At 46.9% G+C, this 22,790-nt stretch overlaps 1 protein-coding gene and 1 long non-coding RNA gene across 6 annotated transcripts in view; one reads left to right on the top strand and one right to left on the bottom strand.

Annotated features, from left to right (window-relative positions):
- Positions 1 to 22,790, bottom strand: part of WTIP (WT1 interacting protein) — an 88,001-nt gene that overhangs the window by 5,662 nt on the left and 59,549 nt on the right. For all 5 annotated transcript variants that reach the window (XM_068202462.1, XM_068202466.1, XM_068202463.1 and 2 more), the window contains exons 3-7: positions 20,228 to 20,295; positions 7,456 to 7,518; positions 4,984 to 5,114; positions 3,861 to 3,912; positions 2,142 to 2,210 (exon numbers count right to left, since the gene is read on the bottom strand). In XM_068202462.1, the coding sequence (XP_068058563.1) occupies positions 2,142 to 2,210; positions 3,861 to 3,912; positions 4,984 to 5,114; positions 7,456 to 7,518; positions 20,228 to 20,295 (383 nt within the window). The remainder of the gene's footprint in view (positions 1 to 2,141; positions 2,211 to 3,860; positions 3,913 to 4,983; positions 5,115 to 7,455; positions 7,519 to 20,227; positions 20,296 to 22,790) is intronic.
- Positions 2,639 to 10,731, top strand: LOC137481025 (uncharacterized). The gene is made up of 2 exons (XR_011003260.1): positions 2,639 to 2,998; positions 9,949 to 10,731. It is a non-coding gene; the product is annotated as an uncharacterized lncRNA (long non-coding RNA).

Below are 22,790 nucleotides of genomic sequence, written 5' to 3'. Positions count from 1 at the left end.
GGAGGCAGCTTGATTTGCCTCAAATGGGAAGGAGAATGGGGAAATGAATAATGAAACAGAAGGGAAAATAAACCCCCAGTGGGACATTCCAGCATAAATAGCCTGAGAGCAGGGGAGGGAGCTGTCATCTTAGGTGAAGCCTGCACAAAGCAATAGTTGGGGGAAGGAGGAGGGAAGTTCAGCTCTCCAAAATGCTCTGATTTCCTGTGCCAATTTCTCTTGAAAAATTAATAGAAATGGATGGAGTATCAGGTGTCTGTTGAAAGGAGATAGCTGAGTGGATGGGGCCTTCCTTACATTTAAGTACATAACATTTCAAGATGCCCTGAATTTTGTTATTTTCTCTCTCAGACAGAAGATTCTTCATAAAACCTTCACGCAACAGTGCCTGAAGGCAGCATTGCTGTATTGTTGCCCCTGGTGCTAACAGGTAAGATCTGTGCGGATATTTGTGTGCTGTGTCAGAGTGCCAAACCTACAGCAAAAGGGAAGTTTTTGGTTGATCCCAACTTAGTGAGTTTGTTTCCCTTCTCATGCTCCTGGATGCTGGACTAGAGATGAACTCAGGTCTTCTCTCTGAAGCAAGAGCACTAATTCCACAACTTGATCTGTTGCAATAAACGTTTAAACGTTCTGCACAATAAGAAACTACTCCCAAAAAAGTGACAGAAAGTTAATGGTATCCTGGTCAATTTCCTGGTAAAGAATCAATATTCATTCAGCATGGAAAAAACAGATCCCCTAGAAAGGCCTTCCAGTGAGACTCCTTCCCTGCACAGCCAATGTAAATTCAAGTCTCCTCAGATCAGAGCCCTACAGACTGTACTTAGAGATGAGAAAAAAGAGAACTGGCACCTCCTCTTTGCCCACTCGCCATCCAGAAGTATTGAGAAAATTCAACCCAACAAACCAAGCCCAGCTTTGAAGCTAGGAGGTATATATTGGGAAAAAACCCTCCAAAACTAATTTGGTACTGGCAGTGACAGCACCACTCCCAGGCCAGACAGCTTCACCTGTTTGTCTTCCTCCAGGAGCTGTGGGGCAGAGCCCTACCTGCCCAGGTGCGCAAGAGCCAGTGCAGCCCGTGGGGAGAGTCAGGGTCCCCCTGAAGCTGAGCAGGTCCCCCAGGGTTGAGCAGGTCCCCCAGAGGCAGAGCAGTTCCCCCCAAGGTTGAGCAGGTCCCCCAGAGCCAGGGCAGGTCCCCCAGGGCAGAGCATGTCCCCCTGAGGCACAGCAGGTCCCCCTGAGACAGAGCAGGTCCCCCCTGAGACAGAGCAGGTCCCCCAGGGCAGAGCAGATCCCCCAGAGCCAGAGCAGGTCCCCCAGAGGCAGAGCAGGTCCCCCAGGGCAGAGCAGGTCCCCCAGAGGCAGAGCAGGTCCCCCTGAGACAGAGCAGGTCCCCCAGGGCAGAGCAGGTCCCCCTGAGGCAGAGCAGGTCCCCCAGAGCCAGAGCAGGTCCCCCAGGACCAGAGCAGGTCCCCCAGGGCAGAGCAGGTCCCCCGGAGGCAGAGCAGGTCCCCCAGAGCCAGAGCAGGTCCCCCAGGACCAGAGCAGGTCCCCCAGGGCAGAGCAGGTCCCCCAGGGCAGAGCAGGTCTCCCTGAGGCACAGCAGGTCCCCCTGAGGCACAGCAGGTCCCCCTGAGGCAGAGCAGGTCCCCCAGGGCAGAGCAGGTCCCCCTGAGGCACAGCAGGTCCCCCAGGACCAGAGCAGGTCCCCCAGGGCAGAGCAGGTCCCCCAGAGCCAGAGCATGTCCCCCTGAGGCAGAGCAGGTCCCCCTGAGGCAGAGCAGGTCCCCCTGAGGCACAGCAGGTCCCCCAGGACCAGAGCAGGTCCCCCTGAGACAGAGCATGTCCCCCTGAGGCAGAGCAGGTCCCCCTGAGACAGAGCATGTCCCCCTGAGGCAGAGCAGGTCCCCCTGAGGCAGAGCAGGTCCCCCTGAGGCAGAGCAGGTCCCCCAGGACCAGAGCAGGTCCCCCAGAGGCAGAGCAGGTCCCCCAGAGGCAGAGCAGGTCCCCCTGAGACAGAGCAGGTCCCCCAGGGCAGAGCAGGTCCCCCAGGGCAGAGCAGGTCCCCCAGGACCAGAGCAGGTCCCCCAGGGCAGCCCGTGCCGCAGGGTGGGCGGGCCGGGCCCGGCGCTCACCTCGCAGTGGTAGCACTCCACGTGGTAGTCCTTGTCCATCGACACCACCCGGATGGTCTCCTCGGAGCCCTGGGGGGAGCAGAGGGAAAGTGACAGTGGTGTCTAAGAAGGGTTTTTCCAGTCTTCACGCAGTGCCCAGCTCGTTGCTTTGCTGTTTTCCTGGGGGCATCCCCTCTGCCCCCATGCAGCAGAGCTCTGTGACCACTGAAGGTCTTGACCCTGGGACGTGGCACTGCACCACTCCTCAGCTGTGTAGCAGCAGTCTGGGTGTCTGGCACATCTAAGCTGCAGAGATCATTTGGGAAGTGTAGCCAAAACCTCATCCTCAAGGAGCAAATCAGTCTTGAAATCAAGTAATCTTCCAAAGGCACCCAGAATCTGAACAAATTACCAGTCAAAAACCTCTCATTGGGTAACTTTTCCTTGTATACACCCTGCTCTGATTTCCAGGACTTGTATTCCTCTCAAACCATCTCTGCACAGCTCTTTTGCACTGTGTGTCCCCGTAGGGACCGACATACCAGTCTGGCAGGTAATTACGTGCACAGGCTAAACCTCAGCGTGAGGGTGGGTGCAGCAGAGTTGTGCAATTCCTGGCTGAGCCCCAGGCCCTGCAGAGCAGCCCGTACCCTTCTTGTAACCTCACAGGCTCTTTTCCTGATCCACTCTGAAGACAGAGCTCATGAAATTGGTTGCCTTGCATTGTTTCCAGTTCCAGGCGTGGTTAGAGCACCAGATATGATGTGGACTATGTCTGAGAGAAGCTGTGGGCAAGTCAGCACCTGCACTGCTAGACTTGAACTAACCTAAGAAATCTCCCAGGGAAAGAATATGGAGTGTGTCCTGCCAGTCGTCAGGTGAGTCAGCACTATGACTGCCTTTTATTTCTTTTTCTTTCTTTCTTGAAAAGAAAAAATAATTCTTTTTTTAGACCCAAATTCAGTGACATTTACATTGAAGTTTTCTCCTCACAACCCATCAAGACAAGCAGTTCTGGTTCCGCATTTATAGGTTTTTTCTGGTTATGTAAGACTTGACCAATTAGCAGAAATACTAATGACAAATGAGAGTAACGTGCAGAGTGATGGAGGTGGGCACGTGAGAGGCTCTAGCATCAGGCTTCACTGGGGCACAGCAGCTTACAGGAGGGAAGCTCTGATGCTGTAAACATGGCCAGAGGAAAAGCAGGGAGATGCTGAGGCCCTTGCTAACAAATGAGCTGGTCAGTGACCTCAGCAAAGGCAACTCAGAGGGTCCTGCACCCACCAGAGCACCAGGGAGCCCCACTCTGGTTCCATTTTTGTTGTTGCCTTGCAACCCCTTTAAGAACTTTCATTCCATTGCCACTCAGGACAACAGACCGTGTGGCCTTCTCACAGGGTCAGTAACCATCAGATGCCTTTTCATGGGCTCTACTCCCCGAGTTGTTCTTGGAGCCCCAGTCAGTGTTTTCAATTAAAAGATGTTTCTAACAGATTAATGAAGACCTGGAAAGCACCCTAGAGATATAAAGCACTATGCTGTAGAAGTGGTATGACTATTAGCCTCTATTACAACTATTACAAGTCTTGGGAGTGACTTCACTGCTGGACTGTGTTTAATTTAGTATCTAACATAGCAGAGATTCTGGGAGAGGAAGGAAAAGCCTTTAGTGTGTTTAGAAAGTGCCCATATGCCAACAGCTGTTTTCCCTAGGAGTCAGTGCATGTTAACACCTACCTGTGCTGGGAGGATCGGCTGGTTACAGGAAGCACATTTTGGTGCAAAAACCCTAGAGTGCGAGAAGAAAGTGTTCCAATCACATTTAAAGAATATTCAAAAAGTAGAAGCAAGAGAGTGATCCCAATCATGCCTTGTTTTTAGTAAAATGGTGATCCTGAGGATTTGAAATGCCTCTAATTGTTTGATGTATTCAATGAAAAGGAGATGTGGGAAAGGCTGATCTATCCCAACTTTACTGTTAGGTCTTCCTGACCTTGAGGCATAGTGAATCCACCCCTTTTCCTATATATGCCATTTTTCTTTCCTTCCTTTATTTACAAAACCATTCAAATTCTTCCAGAGCCTTGATGCTTGACTATAAAGTGGCTCCTGACTTAGGGACTCCCACTCTGACATCAGAAAGACATAACCATGTGTCCTAAACAGGAGAGGGGCTGATCGTGGCCAGAATCTACCAGCTAAATACACAAATGGGCTTATGGTCCACAGCTGCATTTTATGACAGTCACTGGGCCAACACTCACTGTGTCCTTGTAACACAGATTGGCACCAACAGGGCTCAATCCAGGGTGATTTACTCCTGCTGCATAACTCAGTTATTGGTTAACTGGAGCTAAGAGAAGGACTCCGTTGCCTTTGAGTGGAATCAGGAAAGAGTCCAAAAGCAGTCTCTTAAACCTCTGCCTTTTGTCAGGTAAGGCTCAAATTGTTTTGTTTATTACATGTCTTCTGTCTCAGTTAACAAAACTTACACCTGTGTCAAGCACTGCCAGAACCTCTGCTCATGAAACAGCCAGCAGAACCTACCAACACTTGCAGAAGTGGCCTGGTATAATTAGTGTTGGTAGTCCTGAAAGAAGTAGAGGAACAGCCCCCAAGAAGCCCATCCTCTGACACAATCTGATTTTCAGCCTCACTTGGCCACTGTATGCCATACTGGGCCCATAAGGTACTACTTAACAAACCTCAAAACACTTTACAAATGCAACACATGAAAGAAGCAATTGAGCGACACCTGAGCAAACAGGAGTGACCTTTTTATCTATTACAAGGCTTGTAACTACATCAATGATTTAACTACTGTAATTTTTCTGAGCACGCAGTGGATTTGTGTACTCACGTATGGTAGTCTTTGACACAGTAAATATTGTTTTCCACATCTACAGTGAAGGGGACTCCATCCAAACACTCGTTACACACCACACAGCGGAAGCAGCCAGGATGGTAGGACTTTCCAAGGGCCTGTAAGATCTTATGAGGCAAACGACAGAATAAGTGGATGCATGATTACATGAGATATTCTCTCCCCATAAACCACTGTCTCATCATTCTTAATAACGACAGTGAGAAAAGCACTTCAGGATGAAATTACCACTCTGTAGATCTGTCAGCAAGGAGCCTCTTAAAACAATCAACTTGCTTATTTTAGTGGGTTTCAATATGCTCCCAATGAAGAGCAAGAACTGAAAATCAGGCTAAGCCCATCAACTTTAGCTCTGCAGGGACAGTACTGCCAATGGAAATTAAAAATAGCTTCACAGACCACTCCTGGGGAAATCCCAAATACAAGTTACTGGGATACAGAGTTACTTTACAAAACTTAACAGGCTGTGACAGACAGAATCCAAACTGGTCATTACTCAAAGACATTAAATGACAAAAAAAGGAAATAAAGAGGTGTCTCTTTATTAACTAAGGATCCTAATCTCCCAGAGTTACTGCTGGTTATCACTCAGCCGTAGGGGCCCATTGGTTTCTGATAAAATTCCATCACTATCCATGTGTTTGGATACTGATCCATGCACCTGCCCAGGCTTTTCCCAGGCTGACCTTCCCTACTGCATTTTAAAGGTTTCAGGGAAAGGTCTGATGCAACCTTGGCTGCACTACTACAGAACAGATCCCGCACTCCTGACATCCTCGTACGTAACACTCAGTGTGGCACTGGGACATGGAGGAGGATGCTGCAAGCCCACGAACAAACCCCTGGGAAGAGTGAGACACAGTTATCACTTTCAGGCAGCTCTCAATAGATTATAAAACCAATTCCATACATTTGGGGTGTTAAGAAGTATCTTTGGAAGGTAAATTCAAAATTTCAGCTGCTAGCAGTGCTCAGCTTGGAGCTGCTGGGAAGTTTGACATGAAAAATCTACACAGACCAAGCTCCCATGGCCCTATAGGTGATTCTATAAATAAAGATCAAACCAAGAGGAAAGAAGTATAGAAAAAGGCCAATTTAATTCAGCCTTTTCCCCCCTCTCTGATGAAGCCCTGTGGTTCAGTAGTATCAGACTCTGTTTGACTGGTAAGGCCACTCTGGTCCCTGGGCTGGTGCTGCTGCAGGAGCGTGCTGCGGTGCCAGCCTGGCACAGCTGTGCAGCCACAGGCCCTGAGCACAGGGCAGCTCCTCACCCAGCCCTGCAGAGCCCTGCAGAGCCCCAGCTCTGGCCCAGGCCAGCACATGGCAGGGCTGGGCCGCGCTCCCAGGCACGCTGGAATTACCCAAATAGGAGTGCTGAATTCCTGGAGCTCCCAGAGCTGTTTCCTTTTGTCAGAGCACACTTGCTGATGGGAGAGAGGCAGACAAGCACCTGCCAAGCTTCCAGCTACTGAGTTCCACCAGCAAGATGTTATGGACTCTTGCCTGGGATTCTGCAATTAAGTGCCAGCTCAAAGCATGCACGTCGGGATACCCCTCCCCCTCCCAGCATGACACAACTCTAGAGATTTGCTCTTGGGCTAAAACGAACAATATCCTTGTCCAACCAGTGGTGCCAGAATACGAGCCAGAATCCTCATTAGTGGAGTCCCTGTTCCAGCTCCGACTGAACCTCCATGTGTGCAACACACAAGCTACTTCTCTTAGGCACCCTGAGGTTCATGCACACTTTAAAGCAAGAGGAAAATAGATAACTACAGGATCTGCCCTTCTTTGTTGTGCAAACCACTTCATTTGCTTTGGGAATTTCTGCTTAGGAAGAGCACACATAACTCTTCTTACTTTCACCCACTGAAATGATGCCAGTAGGATCTGGCCAACCCAAAGCTCTCTGATTTTTTTTTTTTTTTAATTACAAAAGTAGCTCTGACTACTGGCTCCCTAAAAATCCCAGTGGCAACAATGCATTTTAAATGACATGGAGCAAGCAACAGAGGGTAAACAAAGCCAGTCACAGAGCAGGTGACAAACCTCAGGACTGTTGATAATGTCCCTCTCTGCTCTATCCCAGATTCCATCCACATGACTGAGCTCTTGTTATCTATGTCTTAGAGACCCCACCCACCGTGTTCCTTTACCATATTCTCATACCAAGCTGTGCTGTACTTTCTCCCTTTAGTATTAAAATTCTATTTTATTTTAACTCACAATTGGCAGAATAACAGCCTTCCACGTTCTTAGGTAGCAAAGAAGCCCAACTTTCTGTACTTAATAGTAGTAAGAGAGCATGGAGGTATTTTTATTTACTGCCTCAGTTTCAAAAGCTGTTTTGACAGCAGTGAAGACACAATACCAGCCTGGGTAGGGAAAAGCAGATGACTCACAGTGCACTTCCCAAGTTACCCATCATTAGGAGTTTAGGTCTCTTACCATTTCCATTATGAGGTGTCCACATACAAAGCACTTGTCTGCTGTTTGCTGAAAACCTGAATACTGTTAAAATGACAGAAAAAGGATCATTAGTAGCCACTCCTCTAGCCATAGAAATACTTTTTGATGAAGGCTGTGCTATTTTCCAGCCTGTGCTGTGTATGACACAGGTTTGGGAGACAATGACTCAGAAGCCTTTGCTCAGCTCTTGCAGGATGTTCAGAGACCAGTCTAGCCTTCTGATCCACTGCAATATTTCCACTGTGATTCTCCATGTAACAGCATTATTGTAAGTTTGATTTTTTAAAGTCTTTATGGAAAGTTTGTGTTTGATGTGCAGAAACTAGCTTGAATTGACTCTTTTGGTGGTTGTTTTAAATAACAGAGGATTCACCTCTCAAATGCTGCTCAAATTAGCAACCTCAGACTTTGGACCTAGATTTCACTCAGTGCTATTTGCAAGCTAGAAAAATGAACCCAGACCCAAGAAGGATTTAGCTGCCGTGTGGATACCAAGCCTTCCAGCCAGGGAAGAATCTAGCAGTGCACTCACAGGAGCTTGGGCTCACTGCACAATGTGGGCAGCAGTAAGGTACCTCAGAACCATGGTCCCAAGCCCATGCTGCAGTGCCAAGGGCACAGCTGTGGGGAGAGGCTTTGCCTGCCTGGGACCAAAGCTCTGTGTTCCCTGCCTGAGCAGTCCTGACCTGAACTTTGTGCTCCTGTCCCCACCAAAGCAGATCCTGTTTCAGATGCCAAGGTCTGCTTTTAGCCCTCTGTTTAGAGGTATAGAAAAACCATCCAGCTTATCAGACTGACCTACCAAAGCACAGCCTACAAACAAGAGACATCTTCCTGAGGAGCTCCAGCCATGTACATTTGAAACTGGTGTTGCAGGGGCTGAACTTTCCCCTCAGCCTCTGCAGCCCCATCTCAGCTGAGAGCTGTGTCCCCCCTGCTGGGGGAAGGGGTGCCCACCTACCTGGGGGTGTTGCACAGTGATGCTCTTCTAGCAGAGCTCACCTGAAATGTGCTTTAGCTGCAGAACGTAAAAGACGAGGAAGGGGAGGATGAATGCAAACCAGACTTCTCCCAGAACACAGGTTAATTGGCTCAGGCACCTAATGCATCCTCTGAGCCCAACAGAGTGTATATCTTGCTCTATTCCCCACTGGTTTAGTGGGGATTAACTGTCCCCTCATGTCAAAAGCCTGTGGTTCCCTGCCTGGAGCTGCCATATGTTTTCTTTTTTATTGGAGTGAGGGGATTACATGTTATGTTGGATCAATAGGTTGGAGACAAAATTACTGTTGCTATGCAACAAAGTGATTGTGTAGGAAAAGGTCTCCTAGACACTTTGATGGGCCCAGAAGTCAGTAAATGATATAGCAGCTGTCACAGCCCAAAACTTACTGTGCCCTAAGAAGCACAGCTCGTGCAGTCTTAATAAACTTTGAAACCTCCCTAGAAGAGATCAGGGTGTTAAGGAACAAATACAGAGGCAGGCAGAACTAGCTGGCTATTTCTGCAAGATACTACTTTTATTTGCTTTTTCATTTTTCTTACTGATGCAGAAAAAAGGTCTCACTGCTTGGGATGTTTCTTGGCTGCCCCATGGCTGAATAACCCTCTGGCTAGACTGTTCCTAGGGCTGGGAACTCCAGGCTTACTGGAAACAGGTGGGCAGGGCCTAGTGACACAGACAGCAGAGGATTAACAACAGCACAAATCCAGCTAATTCTAAAATCCTGCTGGAATGAATTTACCAGTACCATCTGGCTGTCATTTGATAAGGAATGCAAAGGAGCATTCACCCAGCTATTGATTAAGAGGGGACATTATTCCCCTGGAAGAGAATGGCATAGTGGTCAGATTAATGGCATTTATTGCTAACTAGATTGTCATAAATTATACTGTTTGTCAGAAAGAAAGGCTCTGCTGACACAAAATCACTCTTTATATAAGTAACCCTATTAAATGAAAACCATGATTTGTTTTTAACAAGAGAATTGTTATTAGTCAAACACATCCAGAACTGGATTACCCCATTAAGAAGACTTTGCAAAATGGCTGTAAGTCTAACAGCAGTGTCAAAATATTTCCCATGCTCAGGGAGCTGTCCTTTACCACTACACTCTTCTGTCTCCTGGTCACAGGGTCAATCCCAGACAGACTGAAGGTCTGGTTCAGTGAGATCAGGGTTTTGGATCCAGGTCTGCTTGTATTTTAAATCTATTTGGGCTGGAAAAGAATAACAGCCTCAGAACCCAGCAGCACTGTTTTCTACAGGATGGCAATACTGTGGACACTGCTGCTAAAAGCAATAAATTACTTTCTCGACATTTCTGGAGCTTACTGTAAACTGCTTCTTTGCACTGTTTGATCCTAACTTGGAGTGTTCAAATAGAGCTACTGTACTAAGCTTTGAATTTTAGAAGCACAATTTAAAAGTCTTAAAATACTAATTAAAATTGTCAACGTCTGTCTTTGAAGCACTCGATTATTAACAACCCTCACAGATCTTGTGTGTGCAGTGGGAGAGGAGTTGTGACTTGCTCCAGACTGCAGGCAAGGCAGAACAGCCTCTTTATTGTCTCTCAGCACACCAAGAGCCTCCCGGGGTGGGCTCCCAGCATGGCTGCGAGGGAGAAGCACTGGTCCCCCAGAGCAGGTCACCAAGAGAGGAGAAGGTTTTGCTACACAGCCTCAGGGCCTTTCTTATTACTGACAGAGTCAGAAGAGTAAAGAGAGCTTTGGAGCACAGCAGCCCCCATTCCCAATCTGGAGACATGAAAAACAGGCTGAGGTGAAGCAGTCAAGTGACACAGGCTGATAGGCAAGACCCTCATGGAGAAGCCAAATCTCAGCTCTGGTTCCTGCTCCGTGGTATTCAAAGGCACAGTTTCATTCAGGATCTAAGCAATGTGGAACTCAATTCTAGCCTTACTCTATAAGGGTTCCCCCTGTGCCAGGTTCTTAAAAAAAGTCTTTTGTTGGCAGAGCAGTAAAGTGATGTAAATACAGACCAATCTCAGTCTGAATGGAACAGTCAGAAGTCTACGGACACTCTATCCACAACAAATGGGAAGCGTAATTTTGAACTCTCCCTAATACTCATTACAGATACTCCTTGAGCATACATAAAAATACTGAGAGAAGTTGTTATTAAAAGACCAGTTCTGAAATTCAAAGCTGAAAACGAAGTGTTTCCCTTTACTCTCCCTTCTGTGACTCAGGAGTACAATGCTGGGTACACCAGGATGCAAAGAAAACAAAGTGCAAGTTGAAGAGCTGGCATATTATTTTTTCCTGATTTCTTAAGTCTAGTCTCAACAGTTTTCTCCCTTATTTACCTTGTCCTTGTCTTCTCTACCAGGATAATAAAATCTCATTTTATATGCACAAATCAAGACTTTGTAATTCAGTTCCTTCATGATACTTATATAAAATAAGACTCTGGGAAGCTAAATAAACATTGAGAAATATGTTAATAATATTAGAATAGAAGGGTAAAAATAAAGTAGAAGACTTGGGTGGCTAAACTTTTCTTTTGTTTGCTGTCCAATATACTTTGATTATCAAACAGGAAAAAAAAAAGAGAGAAAAAGAAAAAAAAAAAGAAATCTCTGATGATCCTGTCCAAGAGTCTTTGTTTCAATGTAAGAGGAAAACAAGACCCCTTCTGTCCTGAATATTTAGGCCTGTTAGTATCTTCCTGTGATAATCTTGGGATTTATAACTCTTCAGTCTAATATGCAATATATCTAAAAGAAATTAACAATGAATTTTGAGCATATAATGAACAATTATGCATGGAGGATAATCCCACCAAGTACTATGAAAAACAATTTCTCCTGCCTGTTCTCAGTCCTGTAGCAAATCTTGGTTGTCTACCATGGTGTTTTAAAGTTTGATGTTCCCATCATGATTTTCAAAAGAAAAACATTCAGAAAACAGTGTGCCTGGAAAAGGCTTCAGGACCCAAACTTTCTACCTTAGGCAATGTCAGGCCTTTGAAAAGACATGTCACTGCTCCTCCCTCACATGCCTGACTGTGCCCAAGGAGGGGCTGCTGCTCTTCCCTGCTGTTATGCACTCAACAAAACAAAACCTTCCTCCTGGAAACAGACCCTGGAATCTCATTCAGGCCCATTTGCTTCTTTGATGAGGATGTTCAAAACCTGCTGAAGGTTTGTGCAAGCAGAGCCAGTGGGTTACATTTCAGTGGGTGTGGCAGCTGCTGCCCCGGTAATGGTATGAAGCTGTAAAATCTCCAATTCACTGCTGCAGCACTGCACAGTCACCCAACGTGGCTGCTCAGCCTTGAGATTCCTACTCTTTTAGGCTTTAAGAGCTTCTGAGCAGGATGATAAGGAATTTTTGCCAAAATGCTTCAGGCATTTAATTCTGAAAACTAATTCTGAATTGGGTGCTATGCTAATAATGTATTCCAACCCCAGGCTGCCTGTAATCCCTCACAGACTCTCTGCTCCTTGGTTTCCCATTAGCAGAGCATCTGTCTTCTCACTGCTGTATTGTTTGCTCTCTGCATGGGACCCTTACTACATGAGACACAACAATGTAAGAAATTCATGGGATCGCATTAAGAGAGGGAGCAAATATCAAATTTGGTTTCATGCAGATGGGGTTTTGTTGTTGTTTTTTACACACATATTTAAATGCAGCGATCAAAATGAACTGGACAAAATGGGGCCTTCTCAGGCTCAAAGACAAAGGAGCCTTGTGGCAGGTGACAGGTTAACTAAAGAAAATAGTCCAGAACTTTACTCTTTAACCTGCTGAACCCCTTCCATATATCCTGTTGTTTCACTGTGTCTTGCTGTCTCTGAGGAAACACTACACAGCAGTTTGCCTTCTTGCTTCTGTCTTTCCACTTTGTTATGTTTGAAGGACAAGGACAGCGCAAGGAGGGACTCCATGCTCTGCACAGAGGTAGCAGAGGTCTGGCCATGCACAGAATTCTGCCAGGAATTCAGCTGATCCTGAACTCTGCCAGTCAGGCATTTTACAGCCCCTGTGACGAGACAGCCGTACATCCTAGAGTACCTACAGAGACCAAGGCTACCTGCTGTGTGATTAATTAGGAGCCACTAATGATTTTCTTACCTAGATCTTCCTTAAACAAACTCCTGTGAGAGCTTCACAGTGATTATGATCAAGAAAAAAGGCTGAATCAACAGCTTTAACTCTGCATCATATTACAGAGCCCAACATTTACTGACTTGATTCACACTGTAAAGCACTTCACACTGCACAGGGCTGTGCTCTGCTGCACGTTGTTTACTGTCACTGCTACCATCTACTGCATACACTGAAAGAAACTGTTTACACAAGAACCTATCTTCCTGGAACAAAAATTATCTGGATTTTATTCAAAACAGTTGTTGAGAGATTTCAATTCAGAACATAACGGCAGCTAATACCAATGTTTATTAGCAAAGTGGAAACATGTCACTTTCTTACATGGGTCTTTTTCTAACCCTCCCATAGAAAAAAAATTAATGCTGTCTGCTTACAAGTGTTTGGCAAGAGTTAAGACATAATTAGAAAGAGCTCTAGTTCTTTTAAGTGTGCTTCAGTTATTGTAATTTACTTTTCAATGTAATATTAAGAAAAATGGATAGTCTGACTATTTGGATCACCATCTCAAGAGGAAATAGTGGAGTGATTATCTGGCATGAAACCAGCTGGAGGTGGTAACAGGCCCTTCCAACATTCCACCAGCACATGTAACACATGGGAGAGTTACAAAAGGTAGTCAGTAGTGATGTATCTCAGAAAAAAGCCTGTCTTTGCCCTCCTTGTCTCCTTTGCCACATCCCAGAGAGTGATTCCTCCAACTCATGTAACAGTCTGCAGCCCAATTCAGGAAACGCTGCGTGCCCTTTTAGTGAACACAGACACTGGAATTCCATCACATTATGTTTCTCTGCGTCATCACCTGGGCACAGGTACTGCCTGTGTATTGCTCCTTCATAAACCTGAGATGTTTCAGGACTCCAGTTGGTTTCCTCCTGTGGCCCCAGTGCTGCCCAGTGGTGAGTCCTGCACGTGGTGCTCACAGCCTTCACCCTCAGCCTCTCTCGTTGTTTATGGGCCCCAGCTATAAAACTTTGTCCTCTGGGGTGAATCCCTGGGAGAAAACCCAGATGCCCCCTGAAGACAATGAGACTTCTGCCACCAGTTTCAATGGACTTGTAACTTCCCGATCCAGGATACAGCACTCTGGAATTGTGTTGCAGTAAGAGGCAAACCCGAGCTGTCAGCTCTACACACTCTTCACGCTGATTCACATCCAAGTCCAAAGTGCAGAGGCAGACCAATATTTGACCAATATCCCTAAGATAGTACAAAATTTGAATTTTAAGCCCATCTGCAGGTTTGACCCAATGCTTCAATTCAGAATGCCCCAATTAATCATCATTACTGTCAAATTAATTTATGAAATAAACCCAGGACAACGGGCATACTACAAACTCAGGGAAGACTAAGGAAGAAAATGATTCAAATTTTTTTGGCAGGGAGGGGCTGGAGCTAGACATACACAAGCAGCAACATGACTGCACTCCCTCGTGCCCCCGTTAGGAACAAGCTATAAACTGTTTGCCTTTGTTTTCAGTGACAGCATCTGGGAGCACAGCAATGCTTGGCATTTGTGATGCCTCTGGAACCTTCTGTCCCAACCTAGAGCAACCAGCACCTTGAAAACACTCCCAGACTTCCTTATGCTTCTGTACATCAGGAATATTGCAGCAAATCCCTTTCCAAGCTTTGATTCCATCATTCTTTAAACATATCAATAAACTCCCATGTCTGTCTGTTCTCTGACTGGAGTATGGCTTCTAACAGCAAGTCTCCTCAATACAACATCTTCCCAGTTATCTAGAACTCCACGTGCTCTGTGATTCCCATTAGATAGGAAATGGACACAAGCTGCAACTTCAATCACTCACCTTTTCAACTGAGTCTATTTTTTTCTAAGAGTCTCACTTAGCAGAAATGGGCTCTCTGACTAATGCACCAGTCCCAGGGCTCCCTCCCAAGGGGGATTTCCAAACATTTATAGTCACTGAGATGGAAAATCAAACCTCTGACTCCAGCTGACACCAGCTTCCATTACACTAAATAAAAACTATCTTCCGAGGGCCCCAGCAAGTGGGACAGGCCATTTCCCACACTGCCAGGCTTGGAAAACAGCATGTGCACAAACTGAGAAGAAAAGCCTCATTAGTATTAATATTTACATTGCAGCTATGCCCAGGGGCCCTGGCTGGGTAAGAGTCTTGCTGTGTTTGGTGCTACAGGAGATGAAGGTGCAAGCCCTGCTCTGACGAGCTGCCCATCACTCCGCTGCCCCTGAGGTGAGATCCTGTCCCTCCCCCATGAAAGGCTGAGCATTTCCATTCCCCACCTGCCTCCTGCTCTTTCACACCCTGATAACTTTTGCATTTCTGATGTCATTGTGACGTTTACGGTTGTGGATACGAGACAAGGCCCTCTGTGTCCTCTGCAGCCAACTCCTGCATTGCAGAGACCAGCAAAGAGAAGTGTCCCAGGTGGGGAGCAGTGGCTGCTGTAGGGGAGGAGGGGATCCAGAACCCCACCAGACTGGATGGAGAGGAGAAGGAAGGCTGGGGAGGGACTGCAGGGCTGCAAGGGGCTCTGCCGGGGCTGTGGGCTGCTTGCCCTCCTCCTCCACAGCCCTCTCTGGCTAGGCACCCTCCTGGGGAGGGCAGGGAGAGGACACCCAAAGGCTCCTGCAGGTTCGCAATCCACTGAGTCTCTTTATGGCTGCCATGTGCAAAATGAAGCTTTTAGAGCCTTTCTCTTTGAGGATTTATGGGCAGAGTTCCTCCAGTCTTACTCACTGAAATGGATGAACAGCTCTAGATGAAACTTTCAACAACTAATGACAGCAAAGTCAGCCAGAGGCAAAAACCTAGCATGAAGAAGTTCAGCCTAAATGATTAAATTTGGCAAAGTTTTAAGACAGTGAAAGAGAAAATCTTAAAAGGGAAGTTTCGGATGACCTTTCTGCAATGCACCGCACTGCAGCCTGTGGTGTCTGTAATAGGTTATTTCCAGAGCATCTGAGCCTCTTCCAGTAGTGCATTAAGCAATGTAACTAACATCTGTCATGAGGTTCATTTTCCCTCTCATCTCCTCCCTCGAGGGAAATTCTCTCATTTCTTAACCTCTACCGGACCCCCACTCAATAATGTTCATTACCTCAAGAGAAGAAGGGAAAGCCTATCAAAAACTGGAAAAAAAGAAAAGAGATAGATAGTAGATCTAAGATTCAGGCTGCTTTGGTGACATTTTTAAAATGTTGTTTGCCAAGCAAAACAGTATTTTTAAAAAAAAAATCTTTACATGATATTTAAGCATAGAAAAAGAAAGACAAATTTAAATTATTTTTCCATCACCCATGATTATGCAGCAATTTATCAACAAAATGAAAAACGAACATCTGACTGGGACTATTTATTATACAGTAAGGCATTTATTTTTTGTTCACTTCACCAGGAACAGTGTCTCTGTTATGGCTAGTTAGCCATCTGTGTCCAAAGAGCTTTCAGGAAAGGATTAAACTGTCATTTGTTTTATTTCCTTTCATGAAATAACAGCTCCTAACAGGGCTGGGGCAAGACTCGGGTATTGCTGGACTTGTTACTTTGAGGTGGCATTTAAAGAGTAACTGGATCTTCCCTAGAGCTAAAGCAAAGCAATGTAAAGTGTGGGGGGGTTGTTTTTGTTCTTTTTGCTCCTCACACGTGCAGTATCCTACTGGAAATGGCACAGATCAGGCAATCTCTTAGGCAGAAGTAGAATTATCCGTGTATTTATTTTTCTTAATCTGATTCATTCACTTCATTCAATTAGCCAATAAGGCTTAAAGCACTGAGGGAATGTGCAGCTAATCAGGGCTGGAAGCAGGAGGCTGACAAAAATAACCTGGGAGGCAGAAGTATTCCACCTCCTCCAGGTGCAGGGGAATCCCAGCCATCCACTCCCAGCCCCACAGAAAGCAGCACTGTGGCATCCCTTGCCCACCTACAACTGCACAAGTGGGGCAAAAACCTTTCTGCAAAGAAAGAGCAAAATAAGCCACCTGGTGTGGAGGCTGTTTCCTCACTAAGAGCAAACATGTGGGACAACTGTTTGCCAGGAGGATGTACCCTGTGGCCCTCGCAGGGGCAGCGTGGGGTGTCCTGGGGCAGCCCCACAGTGCTCACCAGGAGCACCAGCAACAGCTCGCCCATGACCTGTGTCCACAAATCGAAAGCACTTTTCCAAGAAAGGGGCAGATTTGGAAAGTTTGATGCCAGCAGCTCACACGCTTTTACTAACTGATTTTTCTGGAAGCCCTCAGTGGCGAAAGCTCTCAGGCGCTCGCTGCGCTTCAAGTGACAGCTGTGCTCTGCTCAAATGCCACCTGCACAGAACTCACGGCCGCAGTGCAAATGGAAGAGACCCCTGGAGCAGCTGGACCCAGCACTGGCTGCACCTCGAGGGGGACACTTTAGCCAAGGAGGGCTCTTCCAAGAGCCACACATCTCACAGGATCGGAGAACGGGTTTTTTCAAGGTCTTGGCTTCAGGGAGCACACATGACACTGCAGTGAATTCCACATACCACCTCTGATTGAGTGGAAGAGCTGATCTGTCAGGGGTGAGTGGTAGTTAAAGAACCAGGTACCCCATCTGAGCCACTGGCTGCTGCTCTGGAGACTGCTCCAGCAGGAGCTGGTCTGGCACAGCAAAATGTGGTATTGCAGGAGAAATAAAATACTGACATCTATAGGATGTTCAATATTTCTAGCAGCTACAATAGGGAGAAACCCATAAATAATATCCATTCTTCACTATAGGGAGAAACCCATAAATAATATCCATTCTTCACTATAATTTCCTGCACTGGTTCACATCAAGAGCCATTTCAGCTTTTCTGCCCATCACTGTTCAGGTGCTACTCACTGCAGCCCCAAAATCACTGCGTCCCGCCTGGCCTGGCCGGCAGGACATAGCCAGTGTGCCTCCAGGGATGACAGGGAAGAAGCACCTGCAGCAAATGAATGGGATAAACAGAGGCAGCAGTGGGGGTGGACAGAGCTCTGCAGGAATGACACCTTCCTGGGAAGGGGACAGGCTCTCCTCCAGGTACCAGGGAGGCTCCAGGTGCCACCACCTCTGTCCCCCATTGGCAGGACAGCAGCTTCCCCTCTATCAAGGGATACTTTTGCTGGGAGGCACATGAGGGGCTCACTGAGGCCACTGCTGCCTCGGTGGCACTGTGAGCAAGGGAACATCGACCTCTCAGTCCGACCCTGGGAATCCCTGGAAGGATCGGGAGGCACACACAGCCCTCAATGTTCTCACCTGGCTGTCACCAGTGCCCCCATGGGACAGCACTGCACCTCCTGCCCTCATCTGCTGAAGCTGCTCTGCTTTCTAACCCTTGCCATGTTTGAAATAACCTGCTCATGGGCTGTGGGGCTACAAGTCCACAGAGCTGTGACCCTGCTCCCAAGCCACCAGGAGCATCTAACTCTCCTGATAACTCCCAGACAAAAAAAAAAAGCCAAGAAAGAGGGAGGACACCCACGGCAAGCTGTGTTTTCTTAGCAGCAATACAATTATAATGCAGGTAGACTGTATCTGTTTACATTCCCAAACTGAAATAACCTTTTTCTTATCCCCCTAACATTCCACCACCATGGTGTCAGCAGGGAATCCTGCTGCACTGTAATGGAGCTGCACTAAAGAACTGGAGTCACGGCAGAGAAATTCTCAGTTATACAGAAAAGGCATTTCATTTTCTGCTTTGGACTGAAAATGCCTCTTCTTAGAAAGGATTGGGTTTCCCAGTGTTCAAGAGGAAGACCTGGGAAGATGAAGTAGTTAAAATAATTTCCTCTTTAATGGCTATTTTGCAGCCTGTTTCCTTTCAACTTTGAGAAAAGCTTTGTGCTCTCCCTGTTCACAGAACACTAAAATAGGCAAGGTTGTTTCATTTCATTAGTGATACCATACAATTCCTAGGATTCTTGCTATGACATTTGCTCAGGGGAGCTGAGAGAAGATGCAATTACTTCCTGAGAAGCAGCAAGATACCACAAGCAGGGATCATGTCAGAATTTGGTTTCTTTGCTGACTTACAGTGTCCCTTCATCTGCTTCTCCCCCATCCCTCTGCTACTGGGAATCTGCTAAAACACACCTGTGGGAAGTCTGGGCTTTTAAATCTGTGCCTTAAATGTCTCAACAGTTCCCTAACTTGCAGAAAGTTTATTCCTATCAGGTCCTTAATCTCAGTTTTCCTGGGAAAATCTCTGCAAGTATCTTCCTTCAGAAACCCACTACAGAACATGCCTGAACTAAAGAGTTTTCCCCCCCACCCCATGAAAACTGAATGTTCTCCAAAAGATTAAGATTTTTAGATTTAAAATTCTTGTGTTTAGGCTGAAATTACAAGCTAATAACAACAATCATGTCATTAAGTCTGGATGAAAGGTTTTGATCATGGGGAAAGTACATTCCAACACAGTTCAAATGAAAAATCTCAAAGGTTTGAGCCCCTCCCTCTCACACTCCATCTCCTCTCCTTCTCCCTGTGCTTCTGCAGAAACACAGTAAAGAAAGAGCTGATAAAGCAAAGTAGAAAAAAGAACTGCCTCTCCAGAATGCAAGCAAAACAGTAACGAGTTTCAATTATAAAAAGATCCTTATTTTCTGCACAAAACACAATTTGGTTTCTTTTCCAACAGGCTCCAGCTCACAGTAAAAGTGTAACACACGAAGGCAAATATAGCTTATATTTTAGGAATTTCCATGATTTTTTATAGATTGCATTGATGAGAAATGCATTTGTGCACTTTGAACTGCCAGTAACAATTTTGTTGTGGGATATACTTTGAATAATTCCTTTGCAAACAGCATGATTATATATTCATTAGAAATGGAAAGTTGTTCTGGAAGACCCAAGCTTCTAAATTAATGGCATTTCAATAAATAAGGTGGCACAAATTCAACATACTGATTGTCCAATTCATCTTCCTCTAAGCAAAAATATATCATTGCTCTCTAATTGCAATTCCCAGCCATGTCGTCCTCTTAATCTTAATTCTAAATGGTCTGCACTTATCGAATCATTTGTGGTGCACTGCACAATTCTCACCCTTAATTGCACGAATATTTTATTTTTGGAACAACACAGCTCAGTAATAGGCTTCATTTTTTCCTTTCCTGACTTAGTCTCTATTAAAGTACAGCATTTACAAAAGCTCTGTGAGCAGGGAGAGAACCTGAGTTGCCCCTCCATGGCCAGCAGCTCCCAGCTAATCACAAGTCAGCCCCAGAGCCCCGTGAGCAGAGCCTCAACAAAGCAACTTTGTGCACAGCCCCGACGTGCTCCCGGCACAAACGTCTCCCTCCTGTTATGATTGGTATTCCCCAGATGTTTGACTCCGAGCTCAGCCTTGGCAGGAGAGTCTCTGTGGCTGCGATTCAAGTCCCAAGCTTGAGCAGCTCCAGTGTTTATTCTCATAATTTACACTTTGTGATGGCTCATGGACAGTTACTTACTTGGTTTTACAGCCACCACTTCAAACCAAGGAGTCAGTGGCAGAAGCTTCCCCATTCCTCCACTGCCAGGAGGCCCTGCATCATCAACTGTCTCTCAGAGCAACAAGCCAACATAAAAGAATAATTTGCTTTAGAAAGAATAAAAAAAATGTCTGAAATCTTACTTACTAGGAAGTCTTCTTCACAGTACACCTTGCCATTGACATTGTAGAATGCTTTTCCTCGTAGTCTTCTCCCTGTTGAAACACAGGACCATCAGGATTTTGTTCTTCATCCCCAAACCCAGTTGTTCAGGAAGCAAAGTGAAAAGCACACCCCCTGTACCTGTCTGTGGGGTCTGTTCCTGGCCCCTCTCTTCCCTGGAGGGCCCATCCAGAGCCAGGGCTGAGGGTCAGGCTCTTGGCTCTATCTGGCCTTACCAAATCAGGTGCCAGACCTTGCCTTAGGTACCTACTAAATGATACTTTAAGTGCAGGTTATGGAACCCAGCTGATAACAATTCCTGAAAAACTTGCAATCTAAGCTCAAAATTGATTTTGGGGAAAAGGCTCCTTTACAAATTGAAACAATTTTCTTGGCAGGTAAAATCCCAGCAGGCTCACATCCACTGCAATCAACAGCAGCAGCATTTGTCTCCAAAGGAGACAAATAAAGAATACTGCATATGGATGTTCCTACCACCCTCAAAAATATTAATAATCAACGCCACAGCAGTTCCCTGCGACACTAAAGCAGTACAAGGCACACATGACGGAGGGAAGAGCAGTAAAATCCCACAGAAAACAAGAGATTTTGGATTCAAGTTTTGACATTTGCCATTTCATTAGCCCATGTGGAACACAGCCTGTGACAGTCATTAACTGATGGCTCCCTTTACAGTGAAGAAATGCACAGCAGACTCCAGAGAGTCCCAACAGAAAGGATGCAAACCAGGAATTCAAGAACTATCAAGCACAATCAGTTTGTAGATACAGCAGATCAGAGCTGTCTTGCACCAGAGCTGCTCTGCGGAAAGCAGCGCTGCTTCACCGGTGTAAAACCAGAGGGAGAAGGGCAACCACACTGGTCCCAACTCACCTCACTCCCACTCTGCCAGGGTCCCAGTGGCCAAAGCTCCCAGGTGTGTGGGAGCTCTCAGCAGCCCTTTGCAGCCCCAGATGGACAGCAGCTGCCTTGGGCTGTGCCAGCAGCGACACTGGGCAGGGGAGAGGGCAAGAGGAATTCACAGCTCAACAGATCCCAGGTCACTGCCAGAGCTTCACTCCATGGAATCAGCCTGGATGTCTCCTGCAGCTCCACCAGGAACATCACCCATCTCCATGGAGGGTTTGATGCCCAGGACCGGCAAGCTGAGCCAGCTCAGAGGGGCAGGAGTGCTCTCCACGGTTTCCATAAACAATGTTGAGGAAAATATGATTAGTTTTCAGTGTTTGAAAGTGCCTTTTACACGTTGCCACTGGGATGTGATCCTGGGAAACTGTGTGGCACAAAGGAGTTGGGATCTGGGCTGATGCTTTTGGGAAATCACACGCTGCATGCGGTTGTCTGGTGGTTTTACTGTCGTGGCTGAGGGAAATGCTTCTTTTGTGTGCACATTCTTGGGCTGTCGATCTCACGGGCTGCTGTCTCCATACTGCTGGTAGGTGGAGTCAGCTCTTGTTTGTCTTTCCAGCTGGCTCTGGTAAGGACCAGGACCCTGGTGACATGGGCAACGTGCTCATCCCCTCTGAGAGTCTTGGGTAAAACTGGGCCATCCCTGAACAAGACACAGGGCTGGGACAGCAAACAGGGGACCTTGGGGCCTCTCTCAACTCATGCAGGAGCAGTCACCTCTCGATCTTCCCTCCTGCTTGTCAAAGCTGTTTTTAAACCTCTCTAGGGAAAGGTAAAGTACATGGAACGAAAGGAAAAAAGGAAAGAGGCCAGAATGACTTTGTAAAGGACATGTTGTCTGTGTCAGATCCAGGCTTGGCACACAAATTGTGTTTTGCTGGTGGAGATGAAGTGTCCACACAGAATAGGGACCTGCCTTGGATGTGCTGGTGCAGCTCTTCCCCCGTGCTCACCCGGAGCTGGGTGTTTGCTGCGGGGGAAGGAGCGCTGCCCATCACCCCAGCACACAGCCACCGTGCTGAGGAAGCAGCAGAGCTCAGCTGGGACAAATCCCAGCGCCGGCTGCTGGAGGATCTCTGCACGAGAGCAACGTGCCAGTGCAGAGGCACCAGCACCTCCCAAGGCACTGCAGAAGGGGCAGGAGGACCCCGACATCCCACTCTGTAGCTCAGCCTGCCAGTGCTGAGGTTCATAGGAATGGCACAAATTCTGGTCCCCTTCTTTCCTTGGCACAGCATGGAGCCAGAGGGGTCAGTGCTTTCCTGGACTGGGATGGAGTGGGAAGGCTCTGAACCAAGCCAACAAGGCAAAGCCAGTGTTCTGGAAGGCCTCTCAGACACATCAGGTGTCAGCTGCACTCGGCAGCTGCCTGCCCTGTGCTGGCCCCATTGCGAGTGTCCCCATCAGCCCTGCACTGGTGGGATCCCTGCCCCAGCCTGCCCTGCCCAGCACACAGAGCTGCCCTCCCTGCCCTACACCTGCCACCTCTGCGCCACACTGCACTCCCAGCACAACACCTTTCAAAACTGAGGGAAAAATACCATTTCCCCCATTTTTCAGATGAAAAAACCCAAAACATTTATTAGGGAACTGACTTGCCTAAACTCATAAAGTAGCC

Source organism: Anomalospiza imberbis, chromosome 12 (genome assembly GCF_031753505.1).
Source record: "Anomalospiza imberbis isolate Cuckoo-Finch-1a 21T00152 chromosome 12, ASM3175350v1, whole genome shotgun sequence".
Taxonomy (NCBI): Eukaryota; Metazoa; Chordata; class Aves; order Passeriformes; family Viduidae; genus Anomalospiza; species Anomalospiza imberbis.
This window is presented reverse-complemented; position numbering and strand designations above follow the sequence as displayed.